The 20,571-nt window shown below is 49.7% G+C and overlaps 1 long non-coding RNA gene, 1 pseudogene and 1 gene segment (V, D, J or C); 2 read left to right on the top strand and 1 right to left on the bottom strand.

The window, feature by feature from the left end:
- The first annotated feature begins 4,576 nt into the window (after nt 1–4,576).
- Nucleotides 4,577–18,771, top strand: LOC122101360 (annotated as a pseudogene).
- The window catches only part of LOC122101372, a 52,170-nt gene continuing 36,585 nt past the window's right edge, over nt 4,987–20,571 (bottom strand). The window contains exon 3 of the long non-coding RNA XR_006146367.1: nt 4,987–5,038. This is a non-coding gene — a long non-coding RNA (uncharacterized LOC122101372). The remainder of the gene's footprint in view (nt 5,039–20,571) is intronic.
- The window catches only part of LOC122101352, a 61,209-nt gene continuing 48,753 nt past the window's right edge, over nt 8,116–20,571 (top strand). The window contains 2 exon segments of the C gene segment in view: nt 8,116–8,176; nt 8,281–8,591. Coding sequence covers nt 8,131–8,176; nt 8,281–8,591 — 357 coding nt within the window.

Genomic DNA, 20,571 nt, shown 5'->3' on the forward strand with positions numbered 1-20,571 from the left:
AACAATGAGATGTGCAAGTCATTATTTCGAAAACGAACTTTACAACTTTGGTGTGGGGAGAGGAGGATTGGATGGAGGTGCGGGGAGAGGATGGGAAGGGATGGGAAGGGGAAACAAAGGAAGAGCCTACAATGCTTGATAAGAAATGTACTCATTATCTTGCCCATGTAATTCTAACCCCTCTGTACAGTCTTTTCACAACAAAAACAATAAAAAAATAAAATGCCCAGCATAAATATACCCAAGGACAGAAGGCCCTCTACAACGACAACTCTAAAACACTGATGTAAGGAATTGAAGGGGACACTCATAAAAATCAAGGCAGTGGAAGGACATTAAATTACAAGGATCGAGAAAACAGATACTGTGAAAATGGCCATATTACCAAAAGAGGTCTAACGAACTGATCAACCTACATCAAAAGTCCCATGGCCTTCTTCCCAGAAATGGAAAATGAAAGTGATTTTAAATGTCACATGGAAGTACCAAAGACCTGGAGGAAAAGGAGTAGTGCTGGAAGTGGACAAGACTTAATTCACATTTTGCCATGAGGAGAGAATAACATTCAATTTGTACAGTAAACACAGCAATATGCAGAAGGGGACAAAATCTTGGCCATACATGCATCTGACAGAGGATGAATTTCCAGGATACATGAATCCCTCAAATAATTAAACACCAGTACACACAATTCCATTAATAAATATATAGAGGAATAGGTCAGAGCTCAAAATAAGAATCTCCTATGGCCAATAACACATAAAAGATATTCAATATTCTCAGTCATAAACGAAATGCACATCATGACTGCACTGCATTCCAACTGTACCCTGACGATCATCAAGAAAAGTTACGGGAACTGACAAAGATGCAGGAAAAGAAACCTTCCGTGGTGCCCTCAGAATGTGAGCGAGTGCACTATGGGACTCAGAATGGAAAACCCTCCACAGACTAAAAGCCAAGCCACCATGATCCTTCTCCTCACTCCTGCACACACCCAAGGGGTCTCGGGCAGTCTATGATATAGTGACTGCACAGTTGTGTTTGTCTAGAACTGTCCACAATAGGAAAGGTTTGGGGATCAGACTGGGTCCCTTCATGGATTCCTCAATGGATGAACCTAGAAAGTGTGTTATGTATACAGAATGGAATTACTCAGCTATAAAGAGGAATGAACTTACATCACTGGAAGGAAAATTGAAAAAATAGAGAACACTTTGTTGATGAAAATAAGCCAGACACCAAAGGAGTAATACTATATTTTTGTCTCTTAGGTGGAATAAAGATCTGGACAAGATCAAACGCATGAATATAAAATTGGAATGGCAATAACATGCAGAAGCCAGCAAGATTGATCAGGGGCAGGAGAGTGTGCAATCAAAGTGCATTACACACTCGTGTGAAAATGTCATAAGGAAACCCATAATTTGGTACAATGAATCTAATTTGAAAAGAAAAAGTGGCCCAACACTGGTGGCTCACACCTGTCATCCTAGCTTTCAGGATGATCAGATCTGAGGATCACAGTTCAAAATCACCCTATGCCAGAAATTCTGTGAGACATTGATCTCCCATTAATCACAGACAAAGCCAGGCGTGTTGCTAGCTCTGGTGGAAGAGTGCTAGCCTTGAGCAAACGGAGCTCAGGGAAAGAGTACGGGCCCAGGTTCAAGGCCCACTACTAGCTGGAAAAAAAGAACAGAAAACCCGACAGAGCAGAGAGATGAGCTTCGGCATGAACACTGGAGTGGTCCAGGAGCTCTGATAAGAGACTGTGATGGAAAGAGGAAGCCAAGTGCAGCTCCCTGAGCTGAGACCTGAACGGAGCCTTGGAGCAGCCACTCTGTCACAGACACAGGGCTCAGGATGAGGGCAGAGTGGGGCATGAATGGTGCAGGCACGGCGCAGCTCAGGACGCCCTGGACAGACCCCTCCACACTGCCCTGCCTGCCCATGTGGCCACCTCAGTCTTCCCAGGGGTGACTCCTGTGTCCTGGCAGCGTGGGGCTCAGTGCTGACCCTGTACGGGGCTCAGGCCTCGGGTGTCACACGGTCTCTCTGCAGGGCACAGAATCCAAGATGGATGTGTGGAGACCGTCTGATTCATGGATGGCTGGGGACAGGCAGAGACAGTGAGAGAAATGGGGACAGCGCAGGAAGACCACTGGACAGCGTCCTCAGAACTATGGGCTCAGCACCCCAGAGAGGCAATGCCTAACTGACCTGTGGGGTGACCTGTGCTCAGTACTGCAGGAGACAAAGCTCAGTGAAAATCCAGCCTGAGTGAGCTGCAGACACACAGACCCCATGCACGGGGCTCCAGGTGTGCCCAGTACCGTGTGTGTGTGTGTGTGTGTGTGAGAGAGAGAGAGTGTGTGTGTGTGTGTGCAAAAAAGAGAAAAATCTTGTGTGTGCACGTCCACTGTGTATGCACATCTGTACACAGTACAGTATATATGTGTGAGACCTCCTATGTGCACGTCCACACTGTGTGAGCCCAGCAGGAACTCAAGTCATGGAAAATCATTCAGTCTTTCAGGCTTTATGTCTCTCAGTTGATGTTGGATTTCGTTGGTAACAATGGTTACCCTTTCTTTCCCATCATCCCTCTGGGAATATCTGCCCTTTTCCAGGCTCATGTTGTATTTACAACACACGTAACTTCTGACTCAACACTGTGTGATTCAGACGATAGCAAAACCTTGGAATCTGAATGTAAAATTAGCCCTGGGGGCACTAGCGCTTTGCTGCGGGTGAGATGGATAAATCATTTGGAAGGTACAATGGGAAAGGAGTCCAGGCCAAGGTGGGAAGCTATGGGGTGCGTGCCTTGGCTCCCCAACATTCATGACCTGGAATTTAACCCTTGCAGGGAAGCAGCCTGACTCATGGATGGTGAGTGTCCTCCTGTCCTCTTGAGGAAGGGAGCTGATCTTTCCTTTCCATCCTGCAAGGGAAGGATGCAGGTGTATATTGTGCCACATGAGGACACAGCATGTATCCCAACCTAGGAACCAGAAAACCAGCTCAAAGCAGACAGAAAAGTGCTTGATCTTGAACACCTTGGCCCCCAGACTATGAGAAACAAATCCTCACCCTGTGTAGGTTTCCCCATCGGGGATATGTTTATACCACCAAGGATGGACTAAGACACCACTGAGCTGAACTTGGTGGCTATGCAGGGGAAAACATCCAGCAAACTATGGATTGAGGCCAGCCTGCACAAGAAGTTGATGAGACCGTATCTCACAATAATCCAGGCATGGGGCCCACACCTGTAAACTCAAATATAATAGGCATCCTAGGAAGATAACAGCATGAGGCCAGCCCTGGACAAAGTCATTTCATCCTACGTGAGAAACAGCGTAGAGTCAAAGGAGCTGAAGACATGGCAGAGAGCGTGCTGAGCAAACACAGGCTGAGATTTCAAACCCAAATGCCAAATATAAAAGTAGATGAAAAGGGGCTGGGAAGGTGGCTCAGTGGTAGAGCGCTTGCCTTGAATTCATGAGGCCCTGGGTTCGATTCCTCAGTACCACATAAGCAAAAAAAAAAAAAGCTGGAAGTGGTGCTGTGGCTCAAGTGGTAGAGTGCTAGCCTTGAGCTGAAGAGCTGAGGGACAGCACCCAGGCCCAGAGTTCAGGCCACACAACCAGACCCCTCCAAAAAAGTAGATGAAAAGTGAACATAAAACAACCGCCCTAAAATGATCCCCTTAGCATATTTGCAGTAGGAAGCACACAGCCTTCCTTAACCCACAACCACTGCTGCTGGGAGGAGGGGTAGAGCGGAAGCCAAGGACTTGCTTCCAGAAGAATGAACCATTTCCTGACTCTGCTGCTGGTGAAGCAGATTTCCCTGTGCTGTGGTGCTTATGAAATGTTATATCAAGTCCTCTGTGTGGTAAAGCTGAACAAGTTTGCAGCAAATAAAATAATTGCATTTCCATAGTTTAAAAGTGACAAAATGGTCAGATGGGTTGGTTGCCCCTCCTCGGTAGGGAGACTGGAAGGAATGACAGGAGCCAGTCCAAGAGACACAGTGTCAGCCCAGAGATGAACACGGTCATGCACAGCAATCCATTCAGCTGCACAGAAAGCACAGATAGGAGAACACCGCCCATACCACCAGGAAAAATGCATGGCCATATCCCAAATCACTAAAGAAAAATACAGCAAAGACGGCTGGACACACAGCTCAAGGGCAGTGCACCTCTCTAGCAATCAAGAGATTCTTCAATTACAAATTCATACCACCAACAATGTGACACATGCACACATCATGACACCTAATGTGAGCGATGACTGTCTGTGCTGTGTAAAATGCAGTAAGATGAGGTCTCCTAACGCATTCACTCTGCTGTGGGATGAGGTCTGTGTTCTCTTCCATGTGATAATTGTCACTGCTGACTGCCTGATTCTCCTGTCTTCTCTGCACTGCCTTTGCTCAGATTCCACCCCAGAGCTGCCTATATACCAAGAGGACATGCAAATGGGGCCTCCCTCTGCTCATGAAAAGCTGCAGCTCTGCAGGTCAGGCCTGACTTCCAGGGGATCCATCCTGAGATCAGCACTGGGCACACACCTCCACCATGGAGGAGGCTCTGACCTGGGTTTTCCTTGTGGCCATTTTACAAGGTAATTTGCAGAGAAGAAGGAACACTGGGTGTGTCAGTGGAACTGAGTGGGAGGAACAGTGGATGTGTGTGACCATTGCTGACCTGGATTCTCTGTGTTTGCAGGTGTGCAGTGTGAGGTGCAGCTGGTGGAGTCTGGGGGGAGGCTTGGTGCAGCCTGGGGGGTCCCTGAGACTCTCCTGTGCAGTGTCCGGATTTACCTTCAGTGGTTATTGGATGAACTGGCTCCGCCAGGCTCCAGGGAAGGGGCTGGAGTGGATTTCATCCATTTATGTAGTAGTAACATACAGTACACAGACTCTGTGAAGGGCCGCTTCACCATCTCCAAAGACAACAGCAAGAACACACTTTACCTGCAGATGAACAGCCTGAGAGTGGAGGACACGGCCGTCTATTACTGTGCTAGAGACATAGTGTAGGAAATCCAGTGTGGGCCAGACACAAACCTCCCTGCAGGGCGCTCAGCACCAGCAGGGGGCGCTGGGCACACACTGAGGTCATGCTCAGTCAGCACCAGCAGGGGGCGCTGGGCACACACTGAGGTCATGCTCAGTCAGCACCAGCAGGGGGCGATCAGCACACACTGAGCTCATGCTCCGTCAGGACCAGCAGGGGGCGCTCGGCACACACTGAGGTCATGGCAGTCACAGGAGCAGCTGTGGAGCTCAGGCCCTGACTCCTCTGTGTGCCTGGCCTCTCCACAGGACGCAGCGTCCCCCACAGAGCTGTCCACTGTGTTCTTACTGTTCTCCAACCCCTCAGAACACAGCTTTTTCCATCTTCCATTGTCGTGGTTCTGTTGTGGATGATGCTGCATCCTTGAGAGGACCAGACACAGCACCATGCACAGTCGGTGGACACAGCTGAGATCACTGGGGTCAAATCTGAGGAAGGTCAAGATCCCTGCTCAGTCCTTTCCTCTCAGACTCGGGAGAGACGCAGTGGACTCCCTGGCTAGGTCAGTCTTTATCCTCAGGTGGGAGTGCACGGGATGTTCTGCAGAGTCAAGCCTCCATGTCACTGATGGATTTCAAGGCCCAGGGTTCTACTCACACACCCCAGCATCCAGCCCGGCTTTGATCCCGTAGTCCCCTTTCCTCTTGCTGGTGACATGTGAGGGGTCATCGGTCAGGACCAGGGCTGCTCTGTGACCCACTGAGCCCAGTCGTGGGCACTGCTGAGCTGTGGTTACCTGCAGAGACGCAGTGACCCCACCAGCTCCTCTGCCTCCGTCCTTTTCTACACATGCTGTAGATGACAAGGTTGGATGGGATTCTCAGCCACAGTTCTGGATCTGGTCACTGCTTTATCCTATAAGGATATATGTGCTCTTAATTGTCTCTGTGTTGTCCACACCTGTCCTTCACATTAATCCCCTGCAGACATGGCCTGTATTCAGTCTCTAGACCCCAGGCCCAGTACCAGGACCTGGAGGTCAATGAGGCTGTGGCCCTGGCTCCTGCATGCCTGGGAAGAACTCACTGGTGTGCCCAGGCTGGGTGCCCTGGACTGTCCTGTCCTCCTCCCTATGGACTTGGCGGGAAGCTCAGGGGAAATCTGTAGCTAAGGGGACATGGATGAGTGTAAAAACAGTCGTCACTTGGGATTTCACCTGCATCACCTCACTGTCCTGAGCCTGTGCACATGGGACTGAGGACCGGCTGGGGCCAGGTCCTCCTGGAGCTCGTGGGCTGTGGAGGTGCAGGGTGGGTGGGAGCTCCTGCGATTGGCCGTCAGGAAGAGATCTAGAACCTCCCACAGAGCCTGCTGCAGATGCTGCCTCTGTGGTGGAATGCCATCCTCTCTAGGCTGTTCCCACTCAGATCCAGGTTGCCAGAGAGGAATTAGTGAGGAATGTCATTCCATCCACACAACACCTCCACTGCAACCTTCAACAGGCTTGGCTTTTAATGTGCGGCATTGATCTGCCGAGGGTATTTCCAGTCCTGGGTCACTCAAAAGCCAGGCTGCCAGGCCTCAGTATCAAGGCTGTGTTTGTGTGAAGGCCTGGAGAAAAGGCTCTTCAGAGACAAGTGGGAAAGGGGGACAATGTGGCGGTGGGGACCTGGGTCTAGCGTGGTGACCTTCCTGGCTGACAGGTTTCTCACAATGTGCGTGGATGAGAGCAGTGCTCCATGTGCAGTAAGAGCAGAGAGCTCAGGTCATCCCTGCTTCCCAGAACAACGATGCTAATGGTCCTCTCCTGCTGTTGTTATACGTCTCACTGGGAGACACATACAATAGACTCTATGGATTTTTTTTTTTTGGTTGGTCATGGGGCTTGAACTCTGGGCCTGGGCGCTGTCCTTCAGCTCTTCAGCTCAAGGTGAGTGCTCTACCACTTGAGCTACAGCGCCATTTCTGGTTTTCTGGTGGTTTTTTGGAGATAGGAGTCTCACAGTCTCTCTTGCCCAGGCTGGCTTTGAACCGCAATCCTCAGATCTCAGCCTCCTGAGTAGCTAGGATTACAGGTGTGAGCCACCAGCTCACAGCTAGACTCTATGGAGAGATCAAGGAGTATAGCTCTTCACAAAGACTAAGTCAAAAACCAACAAAGTAAGCACCAGAAAGAGGGTACTGGGAGTGGGCAGATGAGGGGCAAATGGTAGAAGAATGAAGGAGACAACGTGGAGAATGCAGGCAAGAATACAGTGCCTATGCCACAGAATTGAGAACACTGAGCTAAGGGTGGGTCAAAGGGGAAAGGTGAGGAAGGAATGACACAGATCCGCATGCCTTGTATCCATGAACTGCTGTGTTCAATGATGTCAGCATACATGTCCTGAACATTAAGCAGGGAGAGGGAAGAGGTGGTGGAGGGGTGGGCAGGAATGTTGAAAGGGGAAACGTTGATCAAGCCTCAGTGTGTTCATAAACTGCCTCACTGAACGGCACCTTTATTTTCTATTTAATTAAAAAATGTTGTGTTGTTGATGTACAGAGGGGTTACAGTTACGTGAATCAGGTACCATCAGTGCAGTTCTTTATGAACCATTCTTCCCTTCTGTTGCTCTCTCCCAATCCTTCCCTCCTGTCCCCATCCATAAGATTTCCAGTTCATTTTCCACAGTGTCTGGTGAGTATCTCTGTGATATTTGTTCATTCCTGTTCCAGATTTTATGTGACCCCCTTACCCTCCCAAATACAAACAATAAACAATACAAAAGGAAGAGGGAAAATGTTTTTAAAAAGCAAATGACTCAGCAATCTTGACTAAGGGAAACAGAGTTAAACTTCTATAAAGAAGTTCATATTCCATCAGTGGGTTTCTTGAAGCCAATTGGTTACAGACATTTCAGTTTATCTACTCATCTAACAAACTCTGTCTTCCACTGCATCTCCTCTGTGCACTGTCCTCCTGAGACTTCTGCCCCAGAGTTGCTTTATAGCAGAGGACATGCAAATAGGACATCCCTCTGCCCATGAAAACCAGCCCATCCCTGACCTGAGCTCTGTGAGCTGATTCCACCAGTGACTGAGCACAGACCAGCACCATGGAGCTGGGGCTGCGCTGGGTTCTCCTTGTTGCTCTGTTGAAAGGTGATTCATGGGGAGCAAGGGATACTGAGTGTGCAAATGCACATGAGTGGGAGGAACAGTGGATGTGTGTGACCATTGCTGACCAGGATTCTCTGTGTTTGCAGGTGTGCAGTGTGAGGTGCAGCTGGTGGAGTCTGGGGGAGGCTTGGTGCAGCCTGGGGGATCCCTGAGACTCTCCTGTGCAGCCTCGGGATTCACCTTCAGTAGTTACTACATGCACTGGGTCCGCCAGGCTCCAGGGAAAGGGCTGGAGTGGGTTGCACGAATTAATACAGATGGTGGTAGCACATGGTACCCAGACTCTGTGAAGGGCCGGTTCACCATCTCCAGAGACAACAGCAAGAACACACTTCACCTGCAGATGAACAGCCTGAGAGTGGAGGACACGGCCATCTATTACTGTACTAGAGACACAGTGCAGGAAATCCAGTGTGGGCCAGACACAAACCTCCCTGCAGGGCGCTCAGCACCAGCAGGGGGCGCTCAGCACATCTTGGAGCCAGGTCAGCTCAGGAGCAGCTGCACACAGAGCCCAGGGCTGCTCTCCTGCTGACTGCCCTGCCTCTGTGCCCACAGTGTGACAGCATCTCTCCTGAGTTCATGACCCGCACTCCTCTGTGATGGCTCCAGTCCTTTGCTGGGACTTTAAGAATGAACAGAGTATCATGCTGGAAGCAAAAATGGCTCTGCAGTGGTGACCAGTATTTGATCCTGAAGAAACTCAGGGACCCTGGTGACCCCATGAGACTCAGGACAAAGATCCCAGGATTCACAGAGTTGGAATTTGTTCTGTGAACTAGAGGGAAAATGCCTGGCATGGTGACTGGTGTCTGTAATCCTAGAGACTTGAGAGGAGGAGAGAAAAATGAGTTTTGTGGAGGCCAAATGGGCTAAACTTTAATAACAATACATCTCAATCGATAAGCTGTATGTGGCAGCTGTTTCCTGTGATTCCTGCTACACAGGAGGCAAGTGTGGAATCACTGTCTGCAACCTGCCCCAGGCAAAAACACAGCACAGTACCAGAAAATAAATAACATTAAATAGCTGTAGAAAGGGTTGAAATGCAGGTATGTTCCTAAAATAGTAGCCCTGAGTTCAAAACAGTACAGAGAGAGAGAGACAGAGACAGACAAAGACAGACAGACAAAGTACCCACAGTCCATTGACCCAGGACTCTTAACAGGCCTCAAATGCTGCCCTCCTCCCTCCACCTGTAGCACTGTTCAGGGGTTCAGAAGTGACCTAACAGAATTGCTCCATTCATTCACTTTCTGACTCAGTGATTCACAGACTCCTTTTCTCTTTGTCCAACCACCAAACGTACTTGGGGATCCAAGTCATAAAACACAGGGGTCGGCCATACCCCTGGATCTCTGCCCACGGCACCCTGGGAACGTGGTGGACTCCTCAGTCTCCCCTGACAAGGGCCTCTTGCTGTCCTCCAGGGGACGTGGAAGTGGACACGAGGAGTCTGGGTTGGACTGGACAGACAACAGGCCATGTGCATGTAGACTGACCTTGCTGGGCCCCGTCTGTCCTGGGGTTTCCTCCATCACGATGGCTCTGGAGTCCTGTGGATGTCCCGTCTGGGATGGAGGCCGGGTCCCTGTGGCTCCATCATGAGCACTGTCACTGTGCACGCGCATCGTGGGCACGAGGGGCTGGGCCCAGGTGATCTCACAGCAATCTGACTGAGCTCCCTGCATCCCGGACACCCCCACCTGCTCAAACAGGTCCTTGTTTATTTCTCCATTACATCCTGATCAGAGAAGAGCAAGCTTCACTTCCTGAACAAGAACCTGTGTGTGAACTCTACAGGCTTTAGGAAGAAGACTTCTAAGTTCTGAGGTTCTCCCCTGGACAGTTTTGTGGATGATAAGACAAATCGTTCATCTCACCAGGAGACATCCATTACTCTGTCCATGTGGAGACTGATACTCCAGAAAGCAAGATCATCTCTCATTACAAGGCCGTTACGGACACTGCAGAATGTCCTCTGTGTCTCCACACAGTGGGAACTGGGCATCTGCTCCCTAATATCAGGTATACACAGGTTTGCTATAATGAGTAAATAAAGGATTAATAAATTCTCAATATCTGTGGGAAAACTACCTGTTTTTCTCTCTCTACCATTACACTCTGTGGTGTTTAAGAAGACCTGGTTCTTGGGGATCAATGGTGTCACTATTTCTTTGCTGTTTTAAAGTGATACTGCACAGCTGTGCATGAATTTCAACACCAAACCAGTGTCAGAGTGAAATAGGTCAGGAAATACACGGTTCAAAATAAAGAACTGGAGCCAGACACCAGTGGTTTCTCCTTGTAATCCTGGCAATTCAGGAGGCTCAGATCAGAGCATCACAGCTTGAGAACAACCTCAGTTAACCACAGAAAAGTCAGAAGTAGATCTGTGGGTGAAATGGAAGAGTGCCAGCCTTGAGCAGAAAAGCTCAAGGACAGCACCCAGGTCTTGAGTTCAACCCCAGGCGGGCAATTAGAAATGCAAATGAGTTTAGAGGGCTAAAGTCCTACAAATGTGTCATGAGAAATTCTCTGAGCTTGTGGGTATGCATTGCATTCGCCACCATCCCTACACATTCCTAGGTAGATGGTAGAATGACACAAAACACTCTGTTCTCCTTAGAACATGGGGCGCCACAAGACTCAGTAGGCCTGCCCAGCTCTGTCTCTGCGCTAACTGGGAAGCACTGGGCCTGGTGGTGAGAGGCGTCAGCCTTTACCCTTGGTAAATTGTACCAGGAGTCACTTGTTGAGCAGGTTGCACAGCAGGGTCTCTGCGTCTGGTTTATGGATGCAACTCTAAAGTGCCATCTTCCCACTAACACCTCAGCACAGCTTCCTCTGCTTCAGTTGCCTCCTCTGGGACCTCTGTCCCAGAACTTGCTATATAGCATGCAGGCATGCAAATAGGGCCTCTCTGGACTGATGAAAACCAGCCACTCCAAGCTGAGCGAGGAGTCCCAGGCCTGCGTTCCCAGTTGGCCCATCCAGGACTGAACACAAACCATTCACCATGGGGCTGGAGCTCAGCTGGGTCCTCCTTGTTGCTGTTTTAAAAGGTAATTCATGAGCAGCAAGAGATGCTGAGTGAGACTGGACATGGGTGAGAGGAATGGTGGTTATATGTGTCCATTCCTGACCGGGATTCTCTGTGTTTGTAGGTGTGCAGTGTGAGGTGCAGCTGGTGGAGTCTGGGGGAGGCTTGGTGCAGCCTGGGGGGTCCCTGAGACTCTCCTGAGCAGCCTCCGGATTCACCTTCAGTAGTTACTGGATGAGCTGGGTCCACCAGGCTCCAGGGAAGGGGCTGGAGTGGGTTGCAGCAATTCACCCTAATGATGGTAGCACATGGTACCCAGACTCTGTAAAGGAACGGTTCACCATCTCCAGAGACAATAGTAAAAGCACGCTGTACCTGCAAATGAGCAGCCTGAGAACCGAGGACACGGCCCTGTATTACTGTGTAAGAGACACAGTGAGAGGAGCCAGTGGGGCCCAGACACACAGGTGCAGCGGCCTAGGCCAGCAGGAGCACCAGGACACACTGTGCCCAGGCCCAGGAGTAGAGGTAGGCCGCCTGCTTCTCCCAGTCAGGGTCTGGACTTCCTCTTAGCCTCTCCCATAGGAGATTCTGGTCCCCGATTCTGTGGGCACCGCTGATGTCTCTGAGTTTGAAAAGTTTTCTTTGAACATGAAGATTTCCAGATCCTCATGTGAATGGACACAAACCAGACTCACACAGAATTACATATCTACTCTCATAAGTGGAATCTAAGGGCAAAATTGATGACATGGAAATGGTAGAATAGCAGAAAAGAGGAAGGAGACCAAGGAGAAGAAACGGGGGAAATGTACTGGGAAGGGAAGGGAAGGATGCAATATGATCAAAGTGCATTATATGCATATAAGAAAATGCCATCGGGGCTGGGAAGGTGGCTCAGTGGTAGAGTGCTTGCCTTGCATGCCTGAGGCCCTGGGTTCGATTCCTCAGCACCACATAAGCAAAAAGAAAAAAGCCAGAAGTGGCGCTGTGGCTCAAGTGGTAGAACGCTAGGCTTGAGCTGAAGAGCTGAGGGACAGCGCCCAGGCCCAGAGTTCAGGCCCCACGACCAGACCAAAAAATAAATAAATAAAAGAAAATAAAAAAAGAAAATTTCATCCTGAATTCTGTTATTTGATATAACACCTACACCACGGTCCCCGGACTGGATCTGAGGATACTCAGGGGACTGCTAGCGAATGTATCCTGTGGAGAAAGAGACCTCAGTGGAATTCTGTGACTTGTACAGTCTTTGGATTCACACTGGAGCAAAGCGAGAGGCCCAGTGAACCATAAACACAAGTCTTACCCTCTACCCGTGAGTACTTACACACATCAAATTGAGAATCCATTCATTTCTCTTTTTTAGCAAACCCATTTTCCCACTTTCTTCATCTTTTCCCTCCGATTGGAGGATGCAGTATCCATTCATAATACTAGGACGATAATCCTTCACCAGGAGCGCAGGTGTGGTTCCTGGACGCTATCGGGCAACCTGAAGGAACGGCGGTTACCGTGGTGCTGGGAGCTCCCACGGTCCTCTACTCCCACGCATTTGTAATGTGGACACAGCTGAGAAGTGGGACGTGGAGATAGAACTGGCGTGCTGTTATTATCAGCAGCAGCACTCATTACTCTCCTCGGGTGACTGTAGCACCTGCCACACGTGAGCTCAGCTGCTGGACTCTCAGGTCTCTGTGGGATCTCGGTGGAGGCGGAGGGCTGGCAGACACTCAGTACAGCCAAGGCGCATGTGCCGGTGCGTCACACGAGGAGGCTGGAGCTTCTGTGCAGTGGCTCTCCTTTTCTCTCCTCGTGTTTTCTCTGACTAAGCTAGACACAAGCAGGGCATCTAGGGCAACTTGCTAACTTGAAGTGATCATGTGCGCACAGGACCGAATACCATGTGCTAGATACCTGCATGGCAATGCTGTGGGTAGTAATACTGTGGGTAATAGGGCTGTGGGTAGCAGTACTGTGGTGGGTAGAACTGGGTAGAACTGGGTTGAATGATTACTGCCTGTTGCCTGACATGTTTACATGTACAACACAATTATATTGTCAGTAAACCTGGGTTTGTGTCATCAGTACTCTTCTTAGGATATTTCTCCTCAGTGCCAAGGGAGGTCAAGACAGTGAGGGTGGAATATGATCTCACAATGTGTGTGCTTTTCTCTTTTGTGGTACTGGGATTTGGGACGCAGGGCCTCGTGTTTGGTAAGCAGGCACTCATACCACTGAGCCATGCCTTCAAGTCCTGATTTGTGATTGTTAATTTTAGATAGGATTTCACTTCCTGCCCGGGCCCATGCTTGGGCACAATCCCACTCTATTAGGCTAACAGGTAGCTACAAACAGGGTGTGCGGCACTGTATCCGGCTCTTATTGGAGACAGGGTCTTTTAAACATGTTTTTCTTCCCTATCTTGCCTCAAATCACAATCTCAAAATATCTTACCCTCAAATAGGTAGGATTATGTGCATGCACCTCCAACACCAGCACATTGGCACAATGTGTCTTCTTAAGGAAACTCCCTTGTGAGGAGAGCTTCTTTCTCCCCTGATTCCCACTGCAGGCCCAAGAGAGGAACAGATACCCACCCAGGAAGCATTCAAAATCAATTCATATGTTAATGTGCCTCATTAACACTATTGTTCTCAGTAATCTATGCTTGTGATTCCATTTTAAATTCTTTGTTGTTGGCAAAAGTTTTGTGTTTTGTGCTGTGTTCTGTTTGGTGCTGTCTCTTTCTCTAGTACTGACCATGTGGCTCTACCATGCAGTGGGCAAGAATGTCATCTACCACTGGAATTCTAGAGAACTTATGGCCAATTTTCTTTCTTTTTTAAAATTATAAGTGCATCTTAAAATCTTATTTTGTGCATAAGTATGTGTGTGTGTGAGAACATGTTCAAAATAATCTTTTAATGCATAGGAACTGTCATCATGGTATGAGAAAAAGTAATCTTTTCTGTCAAACCAGAGTACTTCTCTCTTGTATATTGATTTTGTGGTATTGACATTTCCTGAAATTATTTGCTTTTTTACTATTATCTATACTATTTGTGACCAGCAGGCATGTAAGGAATGTAAATCTTATGTCAAAGGGGTTAAGAGAATAAGTTGTAATTGCCAGGTACACAACTTGATCAGCTAGCCAAGATAGGGAGATATGTTTTTATCAAAGGAGTAGCAACTGCCAAGTGTGCTGCTTGTCAGGAGAAAACCTTATCAGTGGAGTCAAAATGAGTGAGGCCTCCTTTGGAGAGGGAGCTTCCCACTGACCCCATCGACCTTAAAACAAAGTGTGTGGCGGGCATAGCCACCTTTCTAACCTGGGTAATCAATTATACTTAGAATGTGAGCCTGACCCCGTGACAAGGAGGAGGCAGCGTGGATTGGGATAAAAACCTAGCAAACTGCTCTGCTGGGTGTCCCTGTCTAGCTCTGGGCAGAGTAACATTATTGCACCCTTTTGTGCAAGATTGCCTTGAGGAAGTCGCCTGTATCTCTTACATGTCTATTCATTTCTGACACCAGAGAGTTGTTGTGCATTTCTAACAACAGTAACCCAGAGTTAACTGGCTCTGCAGGCCAACTGGAAAAATGGGCAGTTTTAAACTCAAACCACAAAGAAAGTCACTAGATTTGGGTTTTAACAAATGTATCTAAGAGTTACTACATTACATTAAGAAAAACTATGTCATTTGAAGTTTGAAAAGGTAAATGCTTGTGTACTATTAATCTTGTGAGGTTTTTAACAAAGTTTATTTAAATGTTCATGTAAAACTAGATTATTTAATCCGTTGCTGTTTCAAAACTCCCATCACGACTACTCATAAGTTTTGCCTTTACAGATCTGATCTTCTGTGGCAATTACAAGCAGACCCACAGCAGGACAGATGACTCTTACAAGTCTATCAAACTTAACTTTGGTTGTAAGTTCCAGGTAAGCCCTGCTTAAAAGCTATTTCTATTGATCTCCTTGTTGCTTAAATTCAAAATAAAAGGGTTTATTGGCTCGTATTCTCCCCTGACCACTCAGTCTCAACCCCCCCCCAACCATGAATGTGGGAGTCAGCCAACTGGGACACCTCATCCCAGCAATGAGCAGTAACACCAACTAGAACATTATCCCAGTAAGGAGAAGAGAACCATCAGGACAGAGCAGGTCCTGCCAACGAGGGACCACCAGGGGCAGGTGGAAGAACTGCTCAGAGAAGAGGGGTTGGTGGCCAATCCTAAATGGAGTGTCTGTGCTTGTCCTTTCAGAAGTTACTGAAGCCGGGTGGTCAAAAGAAAATGGTTCATCAGCAAGCCTGTCTAATGCCATGACTTCTCCCCCTTCTAATTTAGAGTGGAAATGATAGGGCTGTGTAGTGGAGGATAGTTTAAAGCAACAGAGCTCTCAGACCCAGTATCTCCTCAAGGCTCTAATTGGCTGTAAATCACGGTGCTCTCCTAGGGCCTCGAGATAAGGACACGTGGCCATTTGGACCTAAGAGACCTATTATAAAAGCTAAACATTTTCTATATATTACAGAAACTCAGATAACGTTGCTTCAATCCTTCAGAATCTGCACACCTAGATTGGTGCTACTTTACCTGCTGGCCACAAACCATCAGTGTGCTCTAAAAAACTGAAAAGGTGCAGCAAAAAAAGGGGACAGCCGTGTATCCTAGAAATGCAAAAACTTAGAAAAAATGACTTTTCCTGGCACAAAGTGCTTAAAGGACAGCCATCTGTGGCAGGATGCATTCTTCTCCAGTGACCCTGCCGCTCTGCGTCTCTGCTCGCTCAAGCTCTGGCACATTTTCTTATTGAAGTCAGGAACCTTAAGCAGAGCGTCCCTACTTTTACAGGGAAGCTGCACAGACTCCTGCTGTGACCAACTGTAACTCACTCATCAGTCTCCTTGTGCTCCTCACTTGCCTTCCACGAAGTAAGCTCCGGGAGTAAATGGAGTCACATCTGGAGCCGGACCGCCAGGCTTCTACCATTGACAACTCCATCTCCAGAGACCATTCTTATCCTAACCTTTGTACCCTATTCTTTATTTTAAAAACATCTTTTTCAGAAGTTCTTCATTAATTACATAACAGCAGTCACACAGGCCAGGAGCAGGTCAAAGCCATCCTGCTACTGAAGGTACCCCAAGGCCTGCCCAGCACAGACCCCAGCCCTGGTGACCCCTTGACACCCCTATGTCAGCAGGAAGCGGCCAGAAAAGACCACGACGCTCCTCAACTTTTATAGCCCTTCAGGGTCTCAAGTGATGGGAATCGCTTTGTCCTCATAACCCCATGCTGTTCCCATGGCCACAGACCACCTCCCTGGGAACCCCGCCTGGAATGCTAGCTTTGTCCTTGAGTTGTTCTCAACAAAACTTCACCGATGACCTTATCTGAAAGTGACCGACTGCCACAGACGCACAGACATTACACAGTCAGAAAGACAGTCCCACCCTGGAATGTATAAAACCTTCCCCTCACACACACACACAGCACACAGCACTCAGACATTACACAGTCAAAAAGATGATCCCACCCAGTGCACAGGCATTACACAGTCAGAAAGACATCCCACATTTGAATGAATAAAATCTTATCCTCCCCCACACGCACACACAGTTGCATGGACAATATACAGTCAGAAAGACAATCCCACATTTGAATGTATAAAACCTTCCCACACACACACAGCAGCATGGACATTATGCAGTCTGCCACAGCTGCAGACATTCTGAAGACAATCCCACCCTGGAATGTATAAAACCTTACCCCCCCCCCACACACACACACACAGTGCACAGACATTACACAGTCAGAAAGACAATCCCACCCTGGAATGTATAAAAACACTAACCCCCCACTCACTTCCCACTCCTCCTTTCTCCTGCCCTGCTCGGTGTTATGTGGTCTCTGCATTCTTTCCTAACACTATGACTCAGTTTCCTAACACCGGCCGTCCAGCACAGGTTGTAATGCCCTCGCCTCTTGGCCTCTGTGAAGCATCTGGATGGCCCTAGTGCGCAGGTTATGAAATCTCAGCTGCAGAATGTGCCGGACCAGAGCCCCATGGGACCCAGAGCCAGGCCTATCTCACAGTGGGCTCATTTAGCAGTGCAGGACAGAGAGGACCCAAAAAGTCACCCAGGCCCTCATCCCTGGGCACTGGAACAGTGTGCTTTCCTGTGCACGGCAGGTTTAGCAAGAGCCGTGGTTACAGGTCACGAGGCAGATCCTGGATTGAACAGGCTGTCCTGTCACGGCGAGGATGATCTCACAGGAGGGAGGCAAAGCCAGGCCTGACACAGGAGAAGATGGAGGCAGAGCACAGGCAGGCAGGGGACAGGGCAGGTCATGGCCTAGCTGTGGAGGCCGAAGGGCAGGGATTGATCCTGCAGTTCAACCCACCACTCCATGACTGTGGCCCCACTAGATTCATTTGGACTCTGGCTTCCAGCGGTGAGGGAGAAAAATATGCACTTTACCAGAGCAGCCACAGGATGCCCTAGAGGGAGCCCGTGGGGTAGGATGGAGCAGCATGGGATGTCCTTAAAACAGAGCCCGTGGGGTGGATGGAGCAGCCACAGGAGGCCCCTAGAGGGAGCCGTGGGGTGGGTGGAGCAGCAGAGAACCCTCAGGCCCCCAAACGTCCCCCCTACAGGAGGTGGGCTGTCCCCTGCTGTGCCTGATGCCATGCAGAATGCACTGGGCGGGCCTGCAACCTCCAGGGCCTCTCCTTGGGGTAAGACCTCTGGTCTAGTGGACCCTGGGAGCATGGGCCTCTGGGGCTGAGCCTGGGACCCTGCTTATGCAGGCGCTGGCTCCCTGGTGCACCAGCCCGGCCAGTGAGCTTCCTGGAGTTGGTACCACTTTCTGGCAGGAGCTGCCAGTGTGTTCTTGTGAGTCCAAAGTAGCCTGGAGGAGAGGAGAGAAGTTCATCAGCTTCCCAAAGGCCCTGAGGTTCAGCCATCAGCCCCTGAGAGGTGGCCTGGATGCAGCCCCAGGGCTGGCCAGCAGCCACCGGCCCGTCCACCTCCTCACACCTTCTGCCCACCATAGCCGAGCCTGCCAGCACTCCTCCCGCAGAGAGCTGGCCTGAGGGTCAGCCCACGGGGCACGCCCTCGGTCACCGCTGTGTTCAGCCCCCCTAGCTGAGTGGAGGGAAACGATGGTGATGATGGTGATGAAGATGGTGATGGCCCCCTTGGATGGGCAGGCAGGGCTGAATGGCACATGCTGGGGCCGGGTGTGGTGCCGGCACTGGCTGGGCTGTCCGTCTCCTGAGCACCAGCCACCCTGGTCCCCTCCGGGCCACCCAGGCTGCAGCACACGGCCACATGCCTGAGCCCAGCGCTTGTCTGGAGCCCATGCAAAGGCCTCCAGGCCCCCACCGGGCTGGAGCCTACCAAGGAGCCGGAGCCAGCCCCTGCCCCACGCACTGCTCCAAGGCACAGCTCCTCCTCTGCAAACCAGATGGCTATATCCCTCGCGCTGCCCACAGCCAGCTCCAAGAGGACTGCTGGGGAGAAGGCCCCTAGAGGGACTGCTGAGAGCTGGGATTCCCTTTTCTAACACAAAATAAAATAAAATAACCTGCCTTGGGAACAATAATACTCAGCAATACTTAACAGGCCCTGATGGCTTCACAAGTCAAGACCTGAGCTGACATAAAACTGGACACCCCACAGACCTGAGCTGACATAAAACTGCACACCCCACAGACCTGCTCAGGTCTCACAGCAGTGTGTGATGTCCATTGCAACTCTGCAGTGAAGTACACAGAGGACATAGAGACTCGGCGCCACGAAAGCCGAGCATCATGAGATGATGATGGCTGGGCATACCAGGAGATGACCACAGTCTACACAGAGACAAAACCAAGACTGGTAGTTCTGAATTAATTGATGTTACTTTCCAGTTTGGTTTCATTTCTCAGTTACTGTAGCACATGCTTTTGTTACAAAATAAAAGAAAGTTTGCCAAGAAATGGCACAAGACTGCCCGGAGATGCCGAGGGGCTCAGAGAGTCTGTCTCCAACCCACCTAAGCTTGGCAGATTTGCAGAAATTGTCCAGAACATGGAACAGAGAAACAAGCAGCTGCCCGCTATGAAGTCGAGGTCATGATGGCATAGGAATGCCCACACGTAGCTGGGCGCACACGGGGAACACACCACGTAGCACAGCAGAGCTCAACCCTGCGTGCACCCCTGTGCACAAACGCATTGCACACTTGGTAATGGTCCCCAAATAGACACAGACCAAGCGTCCCCTGTAGTAGTAGAGCAGATGATGCCATGCCCACACTCGGGAAGAGCTCCCGGAGACCAGAGCAGATGATGCCATGTCCATACGCGGGAAGAGCTCCCGGAGACCGGAGCAGATGATGCCATGTCCATACTCCAGAAGAGCCTCCTAGGGGACCGGAGCACCATCAGGTCTGGAGTCCTGGTCAGCCTGGTGAGCAGAAAGAACTCGAGGCCTCTCCCCACCTCGGCTTTCCTGGAGGGGGGCTCTTAGGCCCCAGAGTGACCACACACTTGTTGGGGGCCATTTATCAACAGGACGGACAGACTGGGGAATGCACCGAACCGGAGGCAGGCCAGCGCTGAGGAGCTTCCTGGACGCCTTGAGGACTGGCCGTGCTAAGCAGCTCCTCACAGGACACTCACAGGCTCCACCCCAGCTCCGCCCGCTCCCCACACGCTCTCCTACGCCACCTCGCTGCTCAGCCACCTGACCCAGCAGCAGGATTGTGGAGAGGGCTGTGTCACTGTGGTATTACTACTACTCTGATTATTACTTCCACAGCGCCACAGCACCCATCAAAAACCCTGGCTTTGGTAATGTCTTTCTGAACCAGACACCAACAGCCCAAGAATAAGAGCAAGGAAGTGACAAATTCGAGTGCAGCAAATGAAAAGGCTTCTGCATTGAAAGATTGGAAGAGTGAGGGAAAAACACCTACAGAACGGAGAACAACGTTGCCAGCCATTAACCTAACAGAGGATTTATATACAGACCAAACAAAGAAACTCCCAAATTGAATAGCAAAAGAACAAATAATCTAATCAATAAATAGGCAATGGGTCTTAACGAATATAAGTCAAAGGAAGAAGTATAAATGGCTCAACATGCTTAGACATCAGTAAAATGCTAGTCAAAAATGAAATTGGGCATCTGTAATCCTAGCTACTTGGAAGGCTGAGTTCTGAGGATGGCAGTTCAAAGCCAGCCCAGGCAGGAAAGTCTGTAAGACTCTTACCTCCAATTAACTACAAAAAGCCAGAAGTGGAGCTGTGGCTCGGCTGGTGGAGCGCCAGCCT

The sequence above is a fragment of the Dipodomys spectabilis genome, unplaced genomic scaffold, assembly GCF_019054845.1.
Source record: "Dipodomys spectabilis isolate Male_0828 unplaced genomic scaffold, ASM1905484v1 ptg000657l, whole genome shotgun sequence".
NCBI lineage: Eukaryota > Metazoa > Chordata > Mammalia > Rodentia > Heteromyidae > Dipodomys > Dipodomys spectabilis.